This window comes from Macadamia integrifolia, unplaced genomic scaffold, assembly GCF_013358625.1.
Source record: "Macadamia integrifolia cultivar HAES 741 unplaced genomic scaffold, SCU_Mint_v3 scaffold1130, whole genome shotgun sequence".
Lineage (NCBI taxonomy): Eukaryota > Viridiplantae > Streptophyta > Magnoliopsida > Proteales > Proteaceae > Macadamia > Macadamia integrifolia.
The window spans coordinates 69,311-94,676 of record NW_024868095.1 but is presented as its reverse complement, the minus strand read 5'-3'; the positions used below and the strand labels follow the sequence as shown (position 1 = coordinate 94,676).

At 39.5% G+C, this 25,366-nt stretch overlaps 1 protein-coding gene and 1 non-coding gene across 2 annotated transcripts in view; both read left to right on the top strand.

The window, feature by feature from the left end:
- The window catches only part of LOC122062866, a 26,632-nt gene continuing 1,266 nt past the window's right edge, over window positions 1-25,366 (top strand). The window contains exons 1-2 of the mRNA XM_042626535.1: window positions 1-953; window positions 1,030-1,226. Coding sequence (XP_042482469.1) covers window positions 260-953; window positions 1,030-1,226 — 891 coding nt within the window. The 5' untranslated portion in view covers window positions 1-259. The remainder of the gene's footprint in view (window positions 954-1,029; window positions 1,227-25,366) is intronic.
- LOC122062867 lies at window positions 24,548-24,671 on the top strand. The gene has a single exon (XR_006135120.1). It is a non-coding gene; the product is annotated as a U6atac minor spliceosomal RNA (small nuclear RNA).

Genomic DNA, 25,366 nt, shown 5'->3' with positions numbered 1-25,366 from the left:
CCCATTTCCATCTGCTTGGTTTCTCACCATCCCCCGCCGCATCATTTCCCCCATCTTGGCATCTTCCGTCTCCCCTTGAGGCCGCGTTCCTCCATCGCTCTTCCTGTAGGTAAACTGTAATCTTAGGGGCCCTTGGTCCCTCTCTCTCTCTCTCTCCTCCCGTACCATCAAGTATCTTCACCGAAGCAAAGAGCCGAAGACATCCAAAGGAAGCAGAAGAAGAAAGGAAGGAAGGGAGAAGCAGTCGGTCTCAGCAACAATGGCGGCTTCGGCAGCCTCAGAAGTATCAGAAGGCCCAGTCCTTTCTCTCATGACCAAGCGTCTTCGTGCTCTACGGAAGAAATACAACCGAATCGTTCAGTTGGAAGAGAACATCGTTCAGGGTAAATCCATAAACAAGGAGCAAGAGGAACTCATACGCTCCAAGCCTGCCGTTGTTGTTCTCATTGATGAGTATGAGAAGCTAAGGCAACCCCTCTCCGCCGCCCTTCAAGAGGAGCTTAACCTTGCCCTCCAACACCAACAGGTCTCTGCTGCTCCTCCTGTCGTCGATGATGCCACTAAGGATACTAAAGAAGACAAGGACGAGAGCAGTGAGCCCCAGAAAGTGAGCAGCGAAGGCCGTGATGATGCTGACATTGAGGATCTGTTGAAGCTGCTCTACTTCGGGTGCTTGTTCGATGTGAAGCTCCAGAGTGATTTCACGTCAACCATGCTTACAAGGACTCATGAGCGTGGTTGCTGCTTGACCTACGATTACGTGACCGATGAGGCCACAGATCTTCTTGGGGAGAGGGATTTGGATTTGATTTCTATGCTTGGCAGTCTCGTGATTTCCCGCCCTCTTCATTCGGGTCTTTCTCACAAGAACGCTCTTCGGAGCTGTGTTGAGCATGCTAAGCGTTGGCTCGCCAATTCGGACCACCCTATTGAACAGGGAGCCCCTATTACCTGTATGTATCACTTATTGGAAGCTTCTCTGATTTATCGGCTCACTGAAATGGTTAATCGTAGAATTTTCTTTTGTAGATGCTGCATTGAGGGAACGGCTAAACAAGATTTTGGCGTCAGACTACTTCACCACTACTCCGGAGATGAAGGCTCCGGTGGAAGTGGTTGCTGCTGCGGGAAAGTATGTTCCCTCCCAAGTGCCTGTGCAAGACTCTACGGTTACATCGCCAGTTCCTATCCAAGTCGAAGGTGCATATGCAAATTACCAGCAGAAGGTGAAACTCTTATCCTACTTTGCATTTTTGAGTGTTATAAGATATTTTACTGCAACTTTTCACCACAAAAAGAGAGGATATTTTACTCCAACTCTGATTGTTTTATATTTATTGCACTTACTGTTATCATTGATTTCTCATGAAAAAGGTCAAAAGACTAAACTCCATAAATTAGTTCATTAGTTCGTTTGTTATTATTGATGTCAATGGAGTTCCTTGTAGTGGCAAAGTTCAATAAACTAAACTCCATAAATTACTTCATTTTAGTTGTCTGTTTGAACCTTTGATTCATGGACTTGCTTTCTTATTTATAGGGCATTAGCCAAAATTAAAATCCTGATTGTATGCTTTCAGCTTGCAATTCCCATCTCTCTTACCTCTCCATACCATATGAAATTCTGCCACCATGCTTGAAGAAGCTTGGTTTTTTTCCACTTGATTATGCTTTCAATTTTTTTTCGTTTTCGTTTTCGTTTCACTTTTGTTTTTTGGGTGGGGGGGTGGGGGTGGGGGTGGGGGGGGTGGGAGGTCAGTTGCTTTTTGTTGAATCTTTTGATATTTTGAATAAGTGATTGTTTCCAGTTTTGGGATGTCGATGGGTTCTCATTTGGATACCCCAGTCAAAAGGCATACCTTGGACTATTCTGCTGAAGTTCTTTGATACTGCTGTTGCTGTTGAAGTCTACTTCTCAGTATGGAAACCAATTGAGCTGTAGAATAGCTGTGCTGATTTCGTTGATTATAAACACCTATCTCTGTTGCCAAAGCTGTTTGGTCTACAGTTCCACTCTTCTGGTCATTCAATCTCTGATTTCTCTATATTATCTTGAAGGACGTGGATATAGAGTTGTTGTCTATCTTGTTGATCATACTCATTAGTAGTTAGGCAGTTGTTATCTCTGTTGTCAAAATGGCATGGACTTGTAGTGATACTTGTCCATAGTTCATGTTTTGTGCTTGAGAAAGTTATATGAACATAACCTTCCCCACACTCTAGCCACACCCTAACAAAAAAAAAAAAAGGCCTGAAATTGGGGATCTAATCCATAAACATGTCGTTTTGTGTTTGATATGGGTACTTGGGGTTACACAAAGGTTCAAGGTATTTCAGTTCATTGTCTAAAATTGGGGGGGAGCTGATCTATAACCATCTCTTTTTGTGTCTGATATGGGTGTTTGGGGTGACATGAAGGATCAAGGTATTTCAGTTCATCATCTAAAGCTATTCAAAGAGAATATGGATTTCATATTGTAAGACGATTTTTCATTATCGAACTTGGATAAAAAACAAAAAGAAATCTAGAAAGTGTCTGCAAATATTCCTTTGGACATGTGTATGAGAATTCAACATGAGTGGAAAATGGATGTCTCACCTTTTAGAAAGTCTAGTGTGCTGGTAATTCTTATAGGTGATTGTGATCTTGAATTGAAGAAATTGAGGACCTTGACAGAGGCATTGTGCATGGTTGTTTAATTAGGTTATGTGGGAGAGAAGAAGATTTATTTACTTGTATTTTTGTAGCTTGCATTGGGTAAGGATGCAATGGGTAGGTCACAGCTAGTCGTTAGAAGCACATTCTTGACGATGTACCTAGAGAGGAATGTTGCCTTCAATATGTATACATCTTGTCCATAGGAGTGGAAAGTCTAAATTGTGTTGACTCACATAATCTTGCCTCTTATTTCTTCATATTTCTTTTTGGATTTGGAGGTTTTGATTATTGAAGAATAGTTTTATAATCACTTCTGGTAGAAGATGACTATTTGCTGGATAAAAATTAAATGCTTCTACAATCAGTTGTCATGAGATCTTCAAGGGATATAAAGCGTTTGATATGCCACAAGAATCTCCAGAAAATCCTCACTTTCAAATATGAATTTCTTGCACATTCATAGCAGTCACATGCATATTTTCCCCCTTAAATTGGCATCCTTTTCTTCAACCTCCCTAATGACTCCACCCCGCCCCATCCTTTGTGTGGGTCATAGTTGTCATGGCATCTAGGTGACCCAAGGTGTGGGAGGGGGCCTAATGCAAGGCAAAAACAAGGTGACTCCTTGCCAATTATGGTGTGGATGTAGTGGTACTTATCTAAACCTATCAATGTGGAGATTCATCCTCTCACAAATATTTGTTGAACTCACTGCGTCATTGAGGGGGTAAGTCAGTGACTCTTAAAATTTCTTCCCTTTGGAGATGAACCAATCAAATGGTACTAGTAGGCAAGTCAATCACACACACATATGCAACAATCCACAAGACATGATGTAATATGGTTCGCAAGTGTGGTTATATCCATAGTGCAAATGGCTTTTGGATCACAATCCAAATCTACCTGGGGTATATTGCATGATACAAGTTTTAGCAGCACATATTGGTAGGAGCACCAACCCCAAATTTAGTTGCACCCACAAAAATTACTGAGGTATTTTATCGACCTCCTTACGTTCAGTCAAGCATAAATGTTTTTGAGAAAAGGAAAAACAAATGAGTTACCTCCAAGCAAGGTAACTATCCCTCATTATACACACTTCTCTGTCCTTTTGCATTGCTTTCAATGAAGGCTTTACAAATACTTGAGCGCTCCTTGAGACTTTCTTCATAACCTTACGCTTGCTTCAATCTTCTCTCCTTTTTAGGCTTCTCTGTCTTTTTTTTTTTTGGTGAATAGTAAATGCATTAAAAGAAAGGGGGGGGGGAGAATATAACTCCAAAGGGGGAGTTACAAACCTAATAAGGGATACAAAGCCCATAAAGGGCACCAATCAGAGATCACATGGCCTAAGAAAACTTATACAACCTGGCCCGGATGCCCAAACAGAAGAAGGGCAAACCAGTCAAAAAAGTGAAGAGAACCACAAACCCTAACACTCTAATTTCAACACAACAATTCCTAGCCGTTAGCACGAAGATGGAGCACCATCGGAAAATAGGCTGCCTCTCTAAGGAGCGTTGGCCTTGCAGAGGGCCACAACTAAGCGGCCAACTGGCATAGCAAATGGGGTTGCCAAGGCGAAGGTCGTCGGCCTTTCGGAGGGCAATGACAGAATGGATGCCGGCTAAGAGCAGCTTGGCAGGCTGGTGTCGATCAGGACAAAGATCCAAACCAACGGACTGAAAGGCAGGTTGGCGGTAGGCCCGGTGGGGCCAGCTGACAACAAGGGTGGAGGCCAATGCGGCGAGCAAGCAGATAGACCTAACAAACCCGGCATTCGGAAGGGTGGGCAGCCTTGAGGGGCTTACGACCAACCGGACGGTGGGCCAATGAGAGTGGCATCTAGAATGGCTGTAGGCATGGCGAGCATCCAACCGAGAGACTGAACCAGAGGAGTGGACGAGCCACCGGGCAGACCAAACGAGCTTGGTGGCATTCGGAAGGGCGGACAACCAAGATGGCTAACGACCAGCAAGACTGTAGGCCTGGCAGGATTTCCCTTTCCTTCTCCCTTCTTCCTCCTCCACTCACTTTCCCTTCTTGGGAGAGGTCTTCTCTATCTTGAAGCTTACACAAAGATACTTAAAAAAATCCCACTCAAGATGATGCGTGTAGGTTTGGTGGATGGCTTCAAGACTTTCTATTTAGGGTTTTCTTTAACTTCTTGTGTATGCACTTCTCTATATTTTGTACTCAACAGAATCCTCCTTTTATGTCTCAATTCCCATTTATTACCTCCTCAAAAGATATGTTACCTTTAATAGGAAAAAATACACTCTCATGGGCGTGGTCAACCTCGCCTCATGAAGTCCGAGACCCCAACTTTCTACCATGGTTTTGCCATAGTATGTGGTTGATCCCCTACCATTTCGCGGTTGACCTCGGTGTTCTTCCGCGTGACTAACCGAGCATTGATTACATGATTTCGAGGTGGTGACATTCTATAACTCATTCACAAGCATTCATCCACACCAACAATTTACCCATCCTCCAGTAATGTGTTGACAACAATGCAATACCGACTCAACTTGATGGCAACCTTGCTTAACACTGTTTGGCTTGCCAACAAAGGTATATCCATTTAGTGCTACGTAAATGTTCGAGGGATGTAAAGAAATTCATCCCATGGTTTCTTGATTTGTGGTCTTACCAAATCTTCCAGTATTTTGGTTTAGGGCTTGTACATGTGATTATAATGAAGGTGGGAAAGGTCAAATCCTCCAATTTTCTTGTCTAGGTTTAAAGAATAGGGTATGGTGGATGTTTGATCTCATCACTGTTGTTCCTTCAGAAGTCTTCTTCCAACCCCCTCCCAGTCTTTACTTTCTCTTGATTTGGATTTTGATTTATAGTGTTGAGCTTTTGAGATGAATGGTGTTGTGGCTGATGATTGGTTCTTCTAGTCGACTTTGTCTATAGAAATAACACAGGTTGTTTATAATCCCTTTGAAGGACCATACGTATCTTATTGGGGCAGTAGTTTAGGTATAAGCTGGTTGACATGATTGAGGGGGGTTTGAGAAGAGAGTTATTGAGTTACGATTAGAATAGACTATAAGCATCTTTGTGTAATATTTTCTGCATTGAGGACCTGAGGTGGTGCCTGCTACATGATTTTTGTTTTTGAAGCCTATATATTGTACTTGTTTTCCTGGTTTACTCCTGTGCGAGTCACCTTTTTTTACGTGGGTCACTTGTTTCTCATGTGGGGTTGTGATACCCTACTGGATTGTTCTTTGTTGTGTGTGAGAAACATATAATCTGGTATTTTGATTCTTTATTAATTTAAGACTACATTTATTTTCATCCTGGATGATTGCTGCTCACATTGGGGTCCAAAATTCTAAATTCCCATGAAACTCATTGTTGGGTCGGGTACAGATTGGACTTCTTTTTTATTGGCTTGCATTTGATCACAAATATGTTCTTAGGATTTTATTTTTTATTTTTTATTTTTTAAAACTGGATAGGCATTGACATGGATGGGACATTGGACTTTCTTGATGGGTTTCAACTTTCAACTGCTAACTTATCAGATTTCACATACCTAGAGCTGCTAATTTGTTCCAGGGATAAGTATGTGTGGTTTTGATGTTTTTGGATAATCTAGATGGCAATGATAGGTATGGATTTGCTTTAGCAGTAGGGAATACTTTGGATGGTGTCACCCCTTTCCTCTCTTGGGTGCACAGTACAAGTACGAGGACTTCCAATCATCATTGCTGAAATAGCTGAAAGTGTTGCTTGGATTTTCATCCTTGTGAAAGTGCTTCAGTGAAATCTGGTTGGTTTGCTAAGAATTCAGTTATGCTCTTCAGGCACAAGTATTACTGATGCAGATGAAACGTAGAATTAGGCTTATTTTAGTGAAACAAGCCTTGGGTTGGGTTATATGTGTGTTGGGCCCTTGGTCCAATGGGTTTTCTTTGTAATGAGCCATTTCAATGGACCAAAATTAAGGATAGGAGTTTGGAATACGGGATTTATTTTATAAGGTTAGTTGAAGTTGTTTTATTTAAGTTAAAGACATTTACTTAGTGTATAGGGTTTCCTTTTAGGTGTCTTTTTTTATTTTAAGTTTCCTATTGGCTATGTAAGTTGGGTTAGACAAGTCTCTTACTTCGCTAGGGAGACTTTTTTTAAATAAACAGATTGTAGGCTATTTTGACCAACTAATGATTTTTTGTGAATGAAGAATTTGGTTTTTGCCTTTTGCTGCTGTGAAAGGAGATTCTGTAAGAGTGTAGAGTGAAACTCTTGGGATTGGAGAGATTTTGTTGTAGGCCTGTTGATGGGAAATCAAAGGTCATAGCCCCTTCTTTATATATTGTTTTCTTAGTACAAATTCTTCTACTGTTATTGGTGATTGCTGAGTTTGATCTAACTTGAGTTTGGCAGCATTGATCATCAGTTTTATTTGTTGTTCATATGTTGTTTATACTGTGATTTAATTCATAGTATTGAACTGATTCAGATTCGTGGCTGAACCGCTTGGCCCTTTTGGCAATCTAGACTGAGATGAACCGGGTCCAAAAGGTTTTTGGGTTCAGTAACATATTTTAGTTTATTTATTTAGATTTTTATTATTTGGATTTATCTTGTACTCTCGTTTTAGATTTAATAGGCTAATTAGTGCTAGAGTTGATATAGGATTTTATTTCAGTTTATTAGGAGTCTTATTGTAAATACACGGGTGTAACCAAAGAAAAAACAGATTAGAGATATTGAATGAAGAATGAGGTTCGTTGGTTGTGACCAAAGAACTGTGAGTGTGTGCTTTCTCCTCTATTATTTGTCTCTCCTTCTAATCTGAGTTTCTTCTTCTGGTTATGTTTTCAGATCTGTTCTCCGTTATACTTCTTTCCATTAAAACTCTGTTTATCATGATACTCTTTAGATGAGTTTGAGATTTTAAGAAAGCATCCTCGTGATAGAAACGACTCACCCTGTCCAGTTTTGGGTGAAGTTTTTTATTTTTTTTCTCTGCTGGACGTTCTAACTTCTAAGCATAATTTCAAATCTGGTATATAAGTGTTTTTCATTGATTTTTCTTAACTCCATTAATTGGTTACTGGTTTGCTATTGTTTAATCATCCCTCTTACTTCTTGCTTTGTTTTCCCAAAATTTCTGCTACTTTATCCATCGCAGCTCTTAAGCCCTATTATTTTAATATTCTTTGGGCAAAGACTGATCTGGACTGGGCAGCAGGGTGATTTTATCCCTACAGTTTCACCCCAATCTGGACTGTCTTGAGCAGTCCAGCTTTGTCATCAGTTGGAGTCCTCTGCTGGTTTGTGTCAACGAGAAGTTGAAGATGACCCAAATTTGGGTAAATTACCGTAGGGACAATATCTTTCAAGAATAAGTAATGTAGAAGTAGGTTACAAAAGTAACTACCCCCAATGTATTACAACTCCAAACCCAAATCAAATAAGACTCTAAAATTGCCTTGATAAAAGTCAGAGATAACAATTGGGAAACAAAGGAATTAAGACCAGAAATAAAGCCCCAAAGAACCAAGGAACAACATTAATAACACCCAACCAAAGACTCACGCCCTAGGAGAGAGAAAAAGACCTGCGGCTATGGGAAAAGGGGATACCTGCGGCTGGATCTGTGGAGCTCAGATGGAGCTCAAGTTCTGGTTGATTGTAGGCCTTATGATGAAGGACAAAACCTCCAAAGTTGATCGGCTTCTGATGGCTGGATTGAAAGTTACTCAAGTTCTTGATTTCTGACCTTGGAGAGAGTAATAAGGAAAATTCTTCAAGAACCGTGGCTGGATTCCTTGGACAGTGTTTCAGGTGAGGATCGATTGATCCTTAGGTAGCCTAGAACACAACCTTTAAATGGCTGGATGAGCAGATCTCAGAATGGGCATGAGAGAGAGACCGATTGGTTTCAAGAATGGGTATTCTTGACTGGTCAATCCTGGGTTTTAATGGCCTTAACAGATCTAAACTCTTTCTCTGGTTCTGCGGTAACAGTAAACAGAAAACAGCAAGTAATTATCAGAAAACTAAGAGGACAGACAAGAGGAATGTGGGTGGGAGTGGCTATCTTGGCCTGAGCATCTCACCCACTGCTATGTTGGCTGTTTAGAAGCAATTGACTGCAATCTTTGTTTATTCAAATCTGAAATTATGAGTGCAAGAGCTCCTCTATAAATAGAGGGTAGAAACTATGCTATTAGCAGTCACATTAGAACTAGGAGTTGCACTCTTAGGACTAACATTAGAAACCTCGTCAAACTTTAGAAACTAATTAGTCACTAACTACTAGCCACTAGTGGGCTTCATTACATAAATCGATGGCCACTATGGGCCTTATTGACTAACTTAAATCGATGGGATTAATAACCACTTAAGTGAAGATCGACAAGCCCTATTTGGGCTGGGTTTTCCTCCTGCAATCAAGGATTAAAGTATCGGTATCGGTTGCCAAAATTAAGATACATATCAGAGGGTATCGTATCGTATCGTATCGGAGATACGCTAAAGATATACACAAATGGATAGAAAACATTTTTTTATACACTTTTGCATACAAAATTTGTTAAAAAAGCTACTGATGACATGTATTATGCATAAACACTAAATTGAGGGTATCGCACTAAGAATTCAAGGTTTGTAGTTGTCCTATAAATGTAAAATCCTTGTTCCCAACCTTGATTTCTACTTTAGTTAGAGAAATATGACTGACTTCAGTTAGAGAAATATGGTTGACAGCAACTTTGGAATAAAATCCCTCAAAAAATCATATTTTTTTTTGAAAAATGACCCATCTTGGCCATTATATGACCGTAACACACTGTATCGGTATGTATTGACCGATACATACCGATATGCACCAATACTTACCGATACATACCGAAATATTCATTTCACCTCGATTTATATTTTCTAGAGTATTGGTACGTATCGGTGCGTACCGGTGTGTATTTTAGGATACATATCGATACGAAAGGATTTTAAAAATTCCATGTATCGTATTAGTAAGGGCCGATACAGATACGTATTGGCCGATACTGTACGATGGTACCGATACTTAAAACCATGCCTGCGATAGCTCAGTCCAAAGTGGGGATCTATAGCAACTCCCCCCTCTTAAAATCATTTGTCTCCGATGAATGGATGAAGGACATGTAACGCTCGTAGAGACCGCGTATCAAGATGCTAAAAATTATTGGCATGGATCCAAGTGCAATCTTGCTGAGGTTGTCCTTTCCACTTGACAAGGAATGAATAGTAATCCTTACCACCGCTAACAGTAGTGAATTTTTTGTCAAGAACATCTTCAATAACATCATATGTAGGGGTCACAATTTGGGGGAGTCTCAATGCATGTTCTATATCTCCGTCATCAGAATGATGACCACATAGAGTGTAAGATCAGCAACATTGATGACATTGTTAATCTTCAGAGTAGGAGGTAATTCCAGCATGTAGGCACTGGGACCAATACGCTTCAAGGCCTTGTATGGACTCATATTTCGAGGATGGAGCTTGTGCACAGTACCGAGAGGGAACCGCTCAGGTGGAATTCGAACCACCACCATATCACTAGGTTGAAATTCCACGTATCGACGATGTTGGTTTGCATTTGCTTGATACCCATTATTACTAATAGCTATGCGCCGAACATCAGTGTGTACCTCTGTGATATGCCTAAGGAACTCATCCGCTTCAACACTAACACGGGCATGAGGTGGCAATGGTACCATGTCAATCGGTCGTTGTGGCTACAGTCCAAGAACAATCTCAAATGGTGTACGACCGGTGGTGCGATTGACGGAACTATTGTATGTAAACTCCGCTACGTCAAGAATAGAAGGCTATGTCTTCTTATAATCACGAACTAGGCAACAGAGCAAATTGCCATGGCTTATATTCACTACCTCCGTCTGACCATCTATTTGAGGATGGAAGGACGTAGAGAACTTTAGTTTAGTGTTAGTTCTCAGCTATAGGGTCTTCCGGAAATAACTCATGAATTTGACATCCCTATCTGAAAAACAACCGACTGTGGCAAACCATTTATATGCACTATCTCTTAGGAGAAGAGCTTGGCTAGGTGACTTGCATCGTGTCTTTTTGCACGGGATAAAATGTGTCGTCTTGGAGAATCGATCAACTACGACAAATATGGAATCATACCTTTCCCGTGTGGGTGGTAAGCCTAGGACAAAGTCCATGCTTATGTCTAGCTAAGGTGCTTGTGGAATGGGCAGCGGTGTGTACATCCTTTTGCAATTGGGGCCAATAGTACAAATCCACCATCATAGAGTATGTCTTCATTGTCTTGTCCCTGCCAAAGTGTCCCCCCATTCCTCCATGTAGCTTTCGAATCAAGTTGTGCTTGAAAGATGTGTTTGGAATACAAAGACGTGTGCCCTTGAAGAGGTATCCATCATGAATGGAATACTTGTCATCTCGACCTCCTTCTTGTAACTTTTTGAACACTTCCGAAAAATCAGCATCATTAGCATACTCATCTTTGTTATGTTCTACCCCTGTGCTTTGAAGGTATTCATCATTAGCACCTTCCGACTAAGTGCATCAGTCACTTGATTCTCTTTTCCGGCATTGTACTTGATAGCAAATACATATTCTTGCAAGTATGAAATCCACTTAGCGTGCCGATTACTAATGGTCTTTTGGGAATGCAAGTATTTGAGTGTTTCATGATTTGAATAAAGTACGAACTCTTTACCGATCAAGTAGTGTCTCCAATGTTTGAGAATTTGGATAACGGCATAGAGTTCCAAATAATATGTTGAGTACTTTCTCTTTGCATCATTCAACTTTTCACTGTAGAAGGCAATCGGATGGCCCTCTTGCATAAGCACTCCTCCTATCCCAACATGGGATGCATCACTAGCCACTTCAAACATGAGATCAAAGTTAGGTACTCTAAGCACTGGTGCTTCTGTCATCTTCTGTTTGATCAAGTTGAATGCTTTAGTGGCAGCCAGGGTCCATTGAAATGGCGCTTTTCCTCCTTTCGTGCACTTCGTGATAGGTGCTACAATAGCGCTGAAATTCCGTATGAACCATCTATAGAATGAGGTTAGTCTGTGGAAACTACGAACCTTTGTCAAAGTCTTAGGTATGGGCCAATCTACCATGCTTTTAACCTTCTCTGGATCAGATTTTATACCTTGAGAGGACACAATAAAGCCAAGGAATGTAACCTTGGGGCAGCATAAAGGAACACTTCTTCAAGTTGATATAGTGCTTCTCTTCTCGTAGCACCCCTCATCATAGTCCTCAAGTGTTCAAGGTGCTCATCTTGTGCCTTGCTGTAAATTAATATATCATCAAAGTATAACATAAGAAACTTGCCAATAAGGGGGCGCAACACATAGGTCATTACTCTCATAAAGGTACTAGGTGCATTGGTAAGGCCAAAGGGCATGACCTTCCATTCATATAACACTTCCTTTGTCTTTAAGGTTATCTTCCATGCATCCTTGGGGCGGATCCGGATTTGATGATACCCACTACGTTGATCAATCTTTGAAAAGATCGTGGCTCCTGTCAACATGTCTAACATGTCATCCAAAAAGGAATAGGAAATCTGTACTTTACTGTGATTTTGTTGATGGCATGTTGTCGATGCACATACGCCATGATTCGTCCTTCTTAGGTGTCAGTAGGGCTGGTACGATACACGGACTCATGCTCTCTACTAGAAATCCCTTTCGCAACAGTTCACCCACTTGTCTCTTGAGCTCGGCATGCTCTGTAGGATTGAGACGATAAGTGGGCAGATTTGAGAGTACTAATCCAGGCACTAGATCAATGGCATGTTGTATGTCTCTCATAGGTGGTAGTTCATCAGGCACCAAATCTGAAAAATCAATAAGCAAATCTCTGAGAGGTGGGGGATGTGTTACCTCTTTCACCGGTTCAGCCTCTTTAGTAACTAGAGATAAGATCAGTCTGGTTTCTTCACTTGTAGCCAAGAATTCTCCATAGGGCAGCACACACAACTTCTTGTCCAACATGTGTTTCTTGTTGGTGTTGGCTTTGTGGTTGTTTCTTTGGTTCACTGGTTCCATTGGAAGAGGTCTTTTCAATGTTCTTCAAGATATGTTGTCTTTGTACTTGGGCAGCCCTTAATTTTTCCTTCACTTGAGATATGTTGAGTGGATTTGGTGTGAGTGGCTTGCCTTTATGATCAAAGAAGCATTAGTTCTTAATACCACCAAGTAGAACATTGTTGTCATAGAGCCAAGGCCTTCCAAATAGCACATCAGTGAGAACCATTGGGATGACATCGCACCACACATTCTCTTCATAATTTGAAACCTTCAGTGGTACAGAACATCGTTGATTTACAACCATGGTGTTGTTGTCTAGAAGTGATACCTTGTATGGTTGTGGATGGGGTTCAGTTTTGAGTTTTCCTTCAATCACAAAAGCTTGAGATACTACATTCACACAACTCCCGCTGTCCACAATAACTTCAGCTTTATGAGGCCCACTAGACATCAAAATATAGAAGATATTGTGCGTCCTCCAATCTTCTCCTTTTGCTTCAGCTACTAGGATTCTTGCAATTGCATTAATGGAAGCATATGGATCATCATCTTCTTGTGCATATTCAGCTTTATATTCGTCTTCCATTCCTTCAACATCGACATTCACAGCCCAATCATCATTTTGGGGTTCATGGACTTACATGTTGGGGTTGGACTCAATAGCATTGATGATGGAATTGGACCTTCCACGTTTAGGGCAGAATTTTGGTAGTGTCCAGTTCCACCACAACCGAAACACATCCAGGATCCTGACTTTTTTCCAACCATAGGACTCTTACCCTTATCTTGTATAACTTGTGGAGCTCGGGTAGGAATTCCACTAGGTTTAGTTGGTGCGAATGACCTCTTACTGTCAATAGGCTAATTGTACTTTCTAGGGGCTGATTTGATCAGAACTTCTGCCTCTAAGGTGATGCAGATTAATCACCAAAATATGCTTGTTTTATTAGAAATAAGTTTAGGGTTGGGTTTCATACATGTTGGGCCTTTGAACCCATGTGTTTTGAGTGTAATAGACCACTTTTATGGGTCTAAAAGAGGGGCTTTAAGGTTGCATACGGGATTCACTGATTTGTTTCCTTTTTCATTAGTTTCTTTTTTAGATGGGGTTATTTAGTTTCTAATTTCAGTACCTAGTTACTTTCTAATTTTCAGTCATAAGTTAGTTTCTATTTCTAGTTTTAGTAACTAAAGGACTTTCTATTTTGTAAGTTTCTATTTTCAGTTTTAGTAACTAGGTGAGTTTCTAATTTTTAGTTTCCTATTTCAGTTTTTGGAAACTAAAGTTAGTTTCTATTTTATGTAACCCCCCATCATTATTATAAATAAAGGAGAGCTCTCATTAGTAGAGCCACGAATTTTATGAACAAAAAGATGCTGCTGCGTTTTCTCCTCTAGAGTGTTTCTTTATGTTTGATCAAAGAAGAAGGGTTTGTTGTTTGATCCAAGCGACTCCTTGCGGCGTGAAGTCCAGGAGGGTTCTACAATTTCTTCTTTCTTATTTCTCAAGTGTTTTACAAGTACTATTACTGATCCACAGTCCAGGTATTTAGACATTTAATTCTGCCCAGAAATTCTTAATTTTCACAATCGGTTTCTATGGTTTGAAGCACTTCTGGTTTCTGGTTTGGGTCGAGTCCTTCACTCATTGGAGGCTTCCTTCTATCCAAGTATGAGGTCATTCTGACCTAGAGTATTGAAATATAAGTAATCTGATCCTATTGTATACTCTGGTTCTAGAAACCCAGTTTTCTACCTACCAACTCACTGATCTGAGGAATTAGCCACCTGATGGGGCTCAACTTTTGGTCGACTGTCAGACCAGATTAGGGGAGGGTTCGATCCTAGTTTGAGAATCATCAGACCAGGGGTTTGACTGATCTGATATTAATTTCAATTCTGGCCGAGTGTGTTATTCTGCCCAGATTCCAGATCTGGTTTGGCTGATCTGATTCTGTGTTCTTTCCCGACTGGTCGTGAGTTGTTACCATCAAATACTTGTTACTGGTTAGTCCTATTTGTTGGTATACTTATGTTCTCAGGAATTCTAGAATTTTGTGCTTAAAACTGCTGGCTTACAAGGACTGTTTAGCTATTATTTCTGAACTGTTGCCTACTGTCTACTATTGGGTGATTATCTGTTGTTCTTTGGTTTAAAAGTTCCTGTTATTTGGGTCTAGTTGGATGTCTAATCTAGTCCTACATTATAAGGATTTTTCAATACATGCATTCAATGATGACAGTTCTATCACACCAAGTTTATCACGAATATCATGTCGTAGCCCCAACTTGAATCGGGATTGTTTCTGCCGAGAATCTGCTGGGGATTAGACGGCAATCTTGCAATAACACAGAAGGCAGATGCCCGGAGATGGCTCCATGATTAGTCCTCCGACGGCCAAGTTAGAGACCTGCGCAACAGTAGTCGGAGAGCGATGGTGAGCGAGATAGTGAACTTACCTCTAACGGGCTGCTTGCTTATCTTTTATAGAGTTGAATCCTGTAGAGTCTTGTTAGGAGACGTCCTTGGTGAGATTGGGGCGGTTTTGGAGGACCTTATCTCGTAAGTCTCCTCTTTCTGTTGTCAATATTCCCTTCACTGAGGGATTATCTTGCCTCTCTCCTTCAAGTGGGTAGAGTCCTGTTATGACTCTACTAAAGAAGGAGGGTCTATGTCTCCTCACGACTTTGGTATCCGAGGTTGTTGGCTTTCCATAGTGGATTCAGATTTTCCTTGTGTTCGGACGTGCGGTTGGATGCCACCGTACTATAACAAAAAACCCACATGGCTGCATCACGTGTTTACACCTTGCTACTTCAAAGAGAAAGCTCCTAGGGTTGAGGACTTCATTCCTAACATCTATGCACAACCCAAATATTGTGAGGGATTCGTCATGGCTGCTACTCACATGCTGTTACCCTCTTGTCAGTGCAAAACTCGAGGTTGAGGTTTTATTTATTTATTTATTTATTTATTTATTTTTTTAATAATTTTTAAGCTGGGGGAGAATTGTTGCAGATAAATCACATAAATGAGCTCATTTTAGTGGAAATAAGGTTTTGGTTGGGTTTTATACATGTTGGGCCTTTGGTCCAATGGTTTTTCATTGTAATGAGCCACTTTTAATGGGCCTATTATGGGTAGGAGGTAGGCATACAAGATTTATTATGTTAGTTGGAGTTGTTTTGTTTCATTATGTAATTGTTATTTTATTATTAATTAAGGATTGGAGGAGTCCCCTTTTTTTTTTTTTGGATGAATGGATTGGAGGGGTCTTGCTTGGATAAAATTCCTATTCCTACATTGCATAGAGTTTTCATAATGTGGAACATTCATCTTATCTAGTTTGTTAGATAGTGTATTTCCTATTTCAATTTCAAGTATACTTTCCTTTCCTATTGTAAGTACAGTTTTAGTTTCTATTTGAAGGTTGTATGGCTATAGAGCCCCACACAGTTTTATCAATGAAAGAAAGCTTTGCTTCCTCAAGTTCTGTGCTAACTCGAAATTCTCTTGTGGTGATTACAGCCTAGGCCTTGGGTGGGGAGTCCTAGGTCATATCCTCTTTCCCTTCAATCTTCTTTATTTTTCTAAGCTGCTGAAATACAGTTCCTATGGCTGTTCATTTTCTAATCTGAGTATTAACTGGTTGATGTTCTGAACTTTCTGTTTCTGCTGTCAATTATCTGTTATGGACTTATCCTATCTCAACTAGGGTTCTTCATTGACTGATTCAGCCATTGGATGGGCTTGATATTCTTATAAATATTCCCCTAAATAATTTAAACCTTCAACCAGCTTTGGGTTTAGTTCTGATCTTTGGTTGTTGAGTTATTTAAACTCTCTTATTCTGGTCTTACAATTTTGTTATGAGATTCCTTGTTTGAGTGGAATTCCATCATCTTTGGGACTCCGACCATATGATGTTGCTGAAACTTTGGTATGTTCTTCCCCTGTATCAGAGTAGTTTTTTTTACCAGAATTTCAATCTTATCTGATACTCTGATTCTGTGTTAGTTTTTTTTAGAATCTGATACCTACTATCCTTTATTCTGCAATCTCTGTTTGTTTCCGAACCCTAATATCACAGGTGATTTAAACCTCAATAGAAGAATGTTAACTAGTATGCATAGATGGTGATGGAGAATCGTTTACTAGCTGGAGTGCACTGTCAAATTCAATATGGAATTATGGATGGATCCAGAGTTATTCAATACTTTTCCTGTTGTCACAATAATATATTAAATTAGATAATAGATCTTTGTGTTGTCTGTTGTACATCCTTATTTTTCATGGTTATATATTTTACCTCTACGGCTCTTCCATGAGGCATGAATAGATTTTTAGCCGTAAACATGATCATGCCTCTCAAGTGGGACTGTAATTGACTTTTTTCTAGCTGTATCTAATTGACTATTTTCCCCTCAAAAGCCGTGCAACTATGCTTATAGTATATAATTGGATTCTTGATGTCTAAAGGTGGATGTTTCACTTAGTTATGGATATGCTTAGATGAGACTGATGTGTATCCTTTGATTGGAATGGACTAATATGAGAACTCTTTTGGTTGCTGCAATAGATATTCGCATGCCCGGGACAAATTTTATGAAAAATTCTAAGCAGTTGAAAAACAGATGTTTTTATTGCTTTTCAGATCTTTTGGTTATTCTACTTTTACATTTTCAAAAAGCATGTGTAGTTTGTTTGAGTTTTGATTGTGGGACCAGAACTCCTTATCGGAACAGACACATGCCAACAACACTATTATCAGGCATATTTGCCGAAAGAAAAGTGCGGGAATTTTCATGAGTGTAGTGATTAGTGAATTGTAACATCACTTTCTTAATGTTACAAATATGCGCAATCCAGAGACTTTAATGTAGTACTGTATTTGACAGATCAAAACAGTACCGAAATACAAGATCTTTTTTTAGAGAATAAGTTAAGATCAAGAGATTTCAAATAACTGCAAATCATATGGTCAGAATAACTCACTCAAATGAAATCAAATCTAGAAAATCAGTAGTAGAACGGATGCTACAAATTACAGATCAATCTAATGGAAAGATCTGAAATTTGGGACCAATCCTAGTTGACCTAGGAGAAGGGAAAATCAGTAATTTGAGTACATTCAAAATAAACTTCAGAAATCAGAACTAAACTGTCCAATCAATTCTGTATATGGGTTGTAAATCTCACAGCCAAAACAGGTCATAAATTAGAATTTGATTTAGCTTAATGGTGGACAGATCAGCAGGTCTGATCTGGGCAGATTTCTGATCGAGTTCTTCTTTAGATTTTCTTGACAACTTGCTCAAAATTTGAATGAATCTTAATGTCTAGATTGCTTAATCAAAAAAAAAAAAAAAAAATGTAGCTTTGATCTTCTAGAAGCAACGGTTCTAGTTGCATTAATTTCCAGATTAGAACACACTAGTTAATGGCAATTAGAACTAGAAAAATCAGAAATCTAGTAGTAGTATATCAGTAATTCAGAACAAGAACATTAGAAAATTACACCCGAGCTTCACACTGCAAGGTGGTTTGATTGGATGAAATACTAGTTTCTTCACCAATGAAAAAGGAGAGCAATAATAGCCTTTTCATTAATCAAAATTCATGTACCATGCTTGCCAACCTTGCAATCTTATATAGAAAAATATAACTCCTAACTCTAAACCAAATAAGGGCTAACACATGCCCCCCTATAAGTAATAATAGGTCTTTTTCTTTGTGATCTACGACCACCCTCCATTTGCAGATTAGGGGCTTTCGAGCTATTCTATTTACTTAAGAATAGTAAGGGTACAAAAAAAAATACAGGCCTAACCCAATCTTTAACTAATAAAATAACTTAAACTGATTAGGAAACTGAAATAAGGAAGGAAACTAATTCAAAACATAGTCATACTTTAAGTCCTAACATGCCTATGACTTAAATTTGATGTGGAATTAGATAAAGATACGAGTTAGTTGGATTGGGAGATCCCATAACTGAACTCAGCTAAGATAGCCTATGCTGATGTGGATCCCACTACCCTATGCCAATGTGGATTGCACTACCCTATGCTGATGTGGATTCCACTTACTAATAGCTAAAGAAATAAACTACCTAATAAGAGAAATCCCATATGCAAAGTTACTACCCATGGTCTAGGCCTATTAAAGTGGCTTATTTCATTAGAAACCCCATGGACCAAAGGCTCAACGTGTATAGAACCCAACCATAGGCTTATTCCTAATAAAACAAGCTCATTTTGGTTATGAATCTGAATCAGACTTTGTGTTACTTTGACTAGTTTAATATTTTGCATGGTGTTATTATGAACAAAAGAGTATAGAGGATGATGTTATGCAAAGAATTAGATAGGTTGGATGAAATGAAGAGGTGAATCTGGAGTGTTGTGTGATCGACGTATCCCTTTGAAACTCAAAGGGAAATTTTATAGAACAGTTATACGACCAGCAATGACGTTTGGGAATGTTGGGTAGTAAAGAAAAAAATATTTAAACAAAATTAATGTGGTTGAAATGAGGATGTTGCGGTGGATGAATGCTAAAACTAGTAAAGATAAAATAAAGAACGAACAAATTAGAGCAAACTTGAGTGTTGCCCCTATTCATGATAAGTTGTGAGAAACTCATCTAAGGTGTCATGGACATGTGCACCAACGGCCTTTGAATGCAATGCCTCAGTACAGAGAAGTGATTATTTCAAATTAATGGAGCTAAAAGAACTAGAGGTAGGTTCCAAAATAACCATAGGAGAAGTGGTGAAGAAAGTCATGTATTAGTTTGGGACTGGAATCTTGTATGGCTTTGAATAGAGCTTATCAGCCGGCCCCATTTAGTTGGGAGATAAGGCTGTGTTGAGTTGGGTTGAGGGATTTTTTTATTTTATTTTATTATTATTGCTCTTTAATTGAATGTTTGCCATACATCAGTGTTTTAAAAGGTTTGAGTATTGCTTGATCAGATATTGTATATTTCGACCTTGAAGTTATTGGATTGATCTTAGTTCACTGGCTTATTGTGGTCAACAGAAAATATTTGAATGAAATAGAAAAATAGTAAAGCTTTGGTGCAAGTTGTGGCGTAACCATTTTAACAATAGAAAGTGTGTTGCATGGAAATGGCCCTCTTCCATTCGTTGGTTGGTATTGTATGAGATCGTTCTATGGGTTACATGTGACAATCATTTAAAGGGCCACATCATGGGGGTTAGTCTAAGGGTAGCTTGACTGGGGTAAATCTTCATTGAATTCCCTCGACCACGGGTGCCAGTGTTCTTGTTGTGGGACTGACCATTCCCTTCTTGAATTCCATCTTCTTCATATATGAATGTTGTATTGTTTGAGCAAAAAGGCCACCCTTGTGGAGAGTAGCCAGATGAGAACTGCCCTTTGCCCCTTGGTCATCTTTGTGCTTGTAGTGTTCTACTTCCTGTTGCTTAATAGGTGGAGCTGATTGCTCACGTCCTTGGGTGGACTCTTTCTCACAGGCACTGGCCTCATCTGGCTTTGGCACCGATTCTTTCAGGAATCCTGAAGCTTGAGTTGCTTTTCAGCAGGTCCTCATCTTTGATTGCATTTGCATCATTTCAATTTTTTTCTTTCTTTTTTAGTGGAGTTGACTTAGGTTACAGTTTAGTGAAACTGGCCAAGGATTGGAGCATTGGGAAGGCTGTTGCTTAATAGGTGGAGCTGATTGCTCAAGTCCTTGGGTGGCCTCTTTCTCACAGGCACTGGCCTCATCTGGCTTTGGTACCGATTCTTTCAGGAATCCTGAAGCTTGAGTTGCTTTTCAGCAGGTCCTCGTCTTTGATTGCATTTGCATCATTTCAACTTTCTTCTTTCTTTTTTAGTGGAGTTGACTTAATGTGGGAACTGGTTACAGTTTAGTGAAACTGGCCAAGGATTGGAGCATTGGGAAGCCTGAAGTCTATGTCTGAAATACAACTATGCTTATCAGGGATAAAGATGCTCCTCACCATATCTTTGAACGCCAGCAAGACGAGTATGCTTAGAAATCATAAAAATGTTAACTTTTTGGAGCACGAGAGGGGTGCACAAGGGAAGGCTGAGGAGAGAGAGAAGATGATAGCAGAAGCGGTGATGCAAATACATCATAGAAAACTGGCTTAATTTAGTGGAAATAAGCCTTTCGGTGGGTTACATTTGTGTTGGCCCTTTGGTCCAATGGGTGGGTCGGAGGTTGTGGGGTCTAGCTAGAGTATTCCTTTATTTTAATTGTTATTAAAGTGTCGTAGTTGGGGCTATATTAGGTCTATGAATCCAAGCTGGTTTCAAGTTGTTTTCTTCATTACTTTATATTCTCATAGTCAGTTAAGATTATTTCCAAGGTAAGTCATTTGTTGGAGGCGTTTAGGTTTAGTTTGATTGCTGCTTTGACTCTTCTATACAAATGAAAGATTGGTTTTTGCCTTTGGTTCTATGATAATTTAGAATGCTCCCTGCAGTGGTAATTGAGTAGGCTCCCTGGTGATGATTCCAAGTTTGGGATCCGGTGGTGATTCCAGCCCTGTGGATGAGGTGGCAATTCCTGGTCATATGTTTTCTATCTTTTCTATTTTAGTTTCAGTTTCAATTATGTTCACCCCTATTAAATCCTGATTCAGAAACTATTTTAGAAGTCCTCTTTCCCAAGTTCTAGTTTTCTAGTTTCCTACTTCAACTCAGATTTCTCCAAATCTTTTGTTCTAAAATTGATTTTTGAAATCTGATTTCAGTTCTTTGTTCTGCTATTAGTTTTGAATTTTGTGACAGTTTCAAAATTTGAACTTTCCGATTAATGCTAGAAATCTTGTTCCAACTTGGATTTGTTAAACCTTCATATTTATGAATCTTGTTTGGCTGTTCTGTTCCTACTTTCTGTTACAGGTTATTCAACTGTTAGCCTTAATTGATCATTGGTTTGAACCCTCATTCTGTCCATTGATTCTACAGTTGAGTTGTACTCCAAGTGGGATTACCCCATAACTGAGAATTTAGCCCTCAGATTCCAGTGACACTTTGCAGGACTGATTGACAGTCACTAATAGACCTTCGACAACAAGTTAAGCATAAGCTGGCAAGTTTTTTTTTTCTTTTTTGAGTTACTTATTCCAGTGACACTTTGCAGGACTGATCTTCAGTCTCTAATAGACCTTCGATCTGAAGTTGAGCATAAGCTGACAAGTTCTTTTTGAGTTACTTAAATTGCTCCTAATCTGTTTTGTCTTTTTTTCCTGCCATCCTGTTGCAGGGTGATCTCCCACTAGATTTCACTGGGTCGGGATTAGCAGTGTCTTAAGTAGCTTTGCTATTAGACTCTTTTGGTGGTCCTATCCTTCTAGAAGGGAGGCGTTATGCACAGTTTAGCTGAACTGTTAAAATGCGAGCATACCATACTTCTAGAAGGGAGGTGATATGTGCAGTTTTAGTTGAACTGTTACAATGCGACCCTAGCAAGGACGAAAATAGTTGGTTGAAAGGGTTTTTCCCCCTTTGTTTCAGCAGATTTTCAGTTTGTTTCTAAGCTTTTAGGGCACTTTTGTCTCCATGACCTTTTCTTTCTCCCTCTGAGCATTTTTTTTGTGGTCGTGTTTCTTTAAATCCAGGGGAGATCTCTTTCGGTAAGCTGATGCAACCACCATCACTTCACCTTCCATTCCAGTTTAATGCTATATTCCCATTGTAGTTAATCCCTCTAGACTCCTGCTGATGTTACTGTTGACCCTTCACGGTCAAGCGATTGTTAAGGTACTCCATGATATGGCCTTTCACTGATCGCATGTGTAGCTTATGGTAGTGGTCTCCTACAGTATTTAATTTCCCCAGAACTTTTCCGAAGAGATTTTCAAAACTGAGATTTAATTCTAGTCTCTTGGGTATAACCAGAATGGGAGCCATATAGAGTAAGATATAAACGTGAATTATTGTTAAATAGGAAATAGTATACAAGAGAAATCGAAATGTAGGAAATGGAGAAGAAATAGAACTATAGCTGAGTGGTAGAGTTGAAACAGACAGGAGAAAAATAGGAATATTGTTTCTTCGAGATGAGTTACAACCGACAATACTTTAATGGTAGGATGAAACAGAAACGAAAAAGGTAAGCACATTGTTTTTTGTGAGAGTGCCCAGAGAATTGGCCTTTTCAGAATACTTTCATAGAAATATGTTGCCACATGGAGAAGTCAGATTGGTTCCATGCTTATATGTTGAAATGGAGAATCTGTCTATTGAATTTGAGCCCTACTTGAACTGCCACATGAAAGTTGTGCCTGATTGGCTCCTGGTTTTGTATGTTATGGAAATCCACCCTCCCTATTTCCATGCACCAGAGCAGGATATTATTAGCCTCTAATTTTATATATATATATATATATATATATATTAATTTTCAGATCTCTCTGAATTCTTGGAATTCCAACAAAATTCAATTCTGAGCCAGCTCAAAAGCCCCAGCTTGAAACTAAGATATAAACCTTAGTCTTTGATTGGTTCCTCTCTGCGATTATTAAGGTGGACCATTCAGTGGGGAAGCTCCATCTATATTTTTCTCATAGCCTTACCACTTGATATATGTGAGCTTTTTGTCATTTTAATGAGTGACAAGTTTATTCATTCAAAGAAAGACTTTCGATGCAGAAGTAATACTAGGATTCAACTACTAAACAAATACAGGAGTAGAGAAAAGACTAGCAGAAAATTATATAAAATGCAATGAAAACCATAACAGCACCACCAGCCAATCTCCTTCAATAATCAAGTGATTAAACTTTACAGATGAGGACTCCATCGTCCTCGTTCTTTAATCATTTTATCCATTCAACAGACAAACATCTCACGTCATTGGCAGTGGATGAGGTGATGCACAGACCACAAATTATCAGTTTGGAAATCACAATTTTATTTGTTATTTTCTTGCTGTACTTCAGTTCCAAGAAAATTTATCAACAATCTTGATTTTACAGAGTCAAATGGTGAAATGGGAATTTTATAGCCAACCAATTTAGTTGGGATAACCTTAGTATCTGAACTGTCTCCAACGACTTTCTTATCTTCTAATGAACCTGTCCTCTAGGATTTGGACCCTCTTGAGTGGTGAATTTACTCATACACATCTTATCTTCCATAGTTTTCAGAGCGCTCCATTGAGGTCCAAGGTGACCACTTTCCATATGTGCCTAGGTGTTCAGTTCCAAAATGCTGATGATCTTATCTCCACATGTAATATTCAAGCATTTATCGTTTCTTGCCTTGTACTTTTTCATAGTCCACCTTTTATCCCTCTAGTCTTCTATATTTTGACCTTTTTAACTCTACATTACACTTTTATTTACATGGAAAAAGTTTTCCTGTACAGTGGGTGCAGGAAAAGTACAGCCGTGAATGGCCATAATTATCTTCCCCATAGCCCTGTACTGTTACCCGACACCCTATGGAGATCGTCTGTAGGTGGTGGTTGAAGGAAAACTGTCTCCTATTTACATTTGTACAATGATAGTTCTTATGAAATATAATGTAGGATGTAACATGGTTGCTTGCCTCGGGCCCCCTAGCTTACCTTTGTTACATGACAACTATGCTTCATCCATTGTCATCAGACCAATGTAAGCCTGATTTGGAAGCTTGAGGTCCCACCAAAGTACACAGCCTTGGCTCTGGAGGTGTGTCATGCAAAGGTGAACAGGTGGCAGGCTTCAAATAAGAGTGGTTTATATTTCCACAAAGTTGTCTACTCTGTTCGTCCAATGGCGAATTTGTTATGCAGTTTGTGAGGAATGTATGGGCTCTTGTTGGGGCATTTTTTGGTCTTAACCTGGAATTGGAGGTGTTCGTTGAAAGGAGAGACGGTTGGCATCTCCCCTGACAGGGACGGTAACAGTTTTCGAGCTTTCCAATCACACATCCGGTTAAGGCTACCTACTTCGGTGGATCTTATACCCCATTTTTTTTACCCATCCGTGGGTTGCCCAAATGGTTAGGACGAATTGGGGGTTGTGTGGATAGGCGCACGGTCCCAGGTTCGATTCCCCATCTGTACATTTGTGGAAATCCCCCTTTCGTCCAACATTATTAAAATTAAAGTTGGTGGGAGCTATTTAGGCAAAACCCAAGCCAAGTGGGTATGGGTGAAGGTTTCAGAAACGAGGGGGAAATCTTGCTTGTGTTTTTGGGTTCTATCATTACTTCTGATTCTGCTGCAGTTGAACTTAAAAAGGCAGTGATTTAATAGTTAGTGAGCTGTCTATGTGTGATCCCCCTTTCGTCCAACATTATTGAAATTAAAGTTGGTGGGAGCTATTTAGGCAAAACCCAAGCCAAGTGGGTATGGATGAGGGTTTCAGAAACAAGCAGGAAGTCTTGCTTGTGTTTTTGGGTCCTATCATTACTTCTGATTCTACTGCAGTTGACCTTAAAGGTTGTGATTTAATTGTTGGTGCTTCCATAGCCAGTGGATGTTAGAACTCTATCATTGAAGACAATTGAAGACTAATGATAGGATGGATTCAAGCTCTGGTTGTCTGTGGGCCCTTATCCTATTGGGTAGTTCCCTTTCTGGGTGTTGAGTGGGCCTTTTGTCCTTGTTGCTGTTGTTGTCCATCTATGTATCCTATTCTCATTGAAAAAAGAGTTGTTTTTTTTTTTT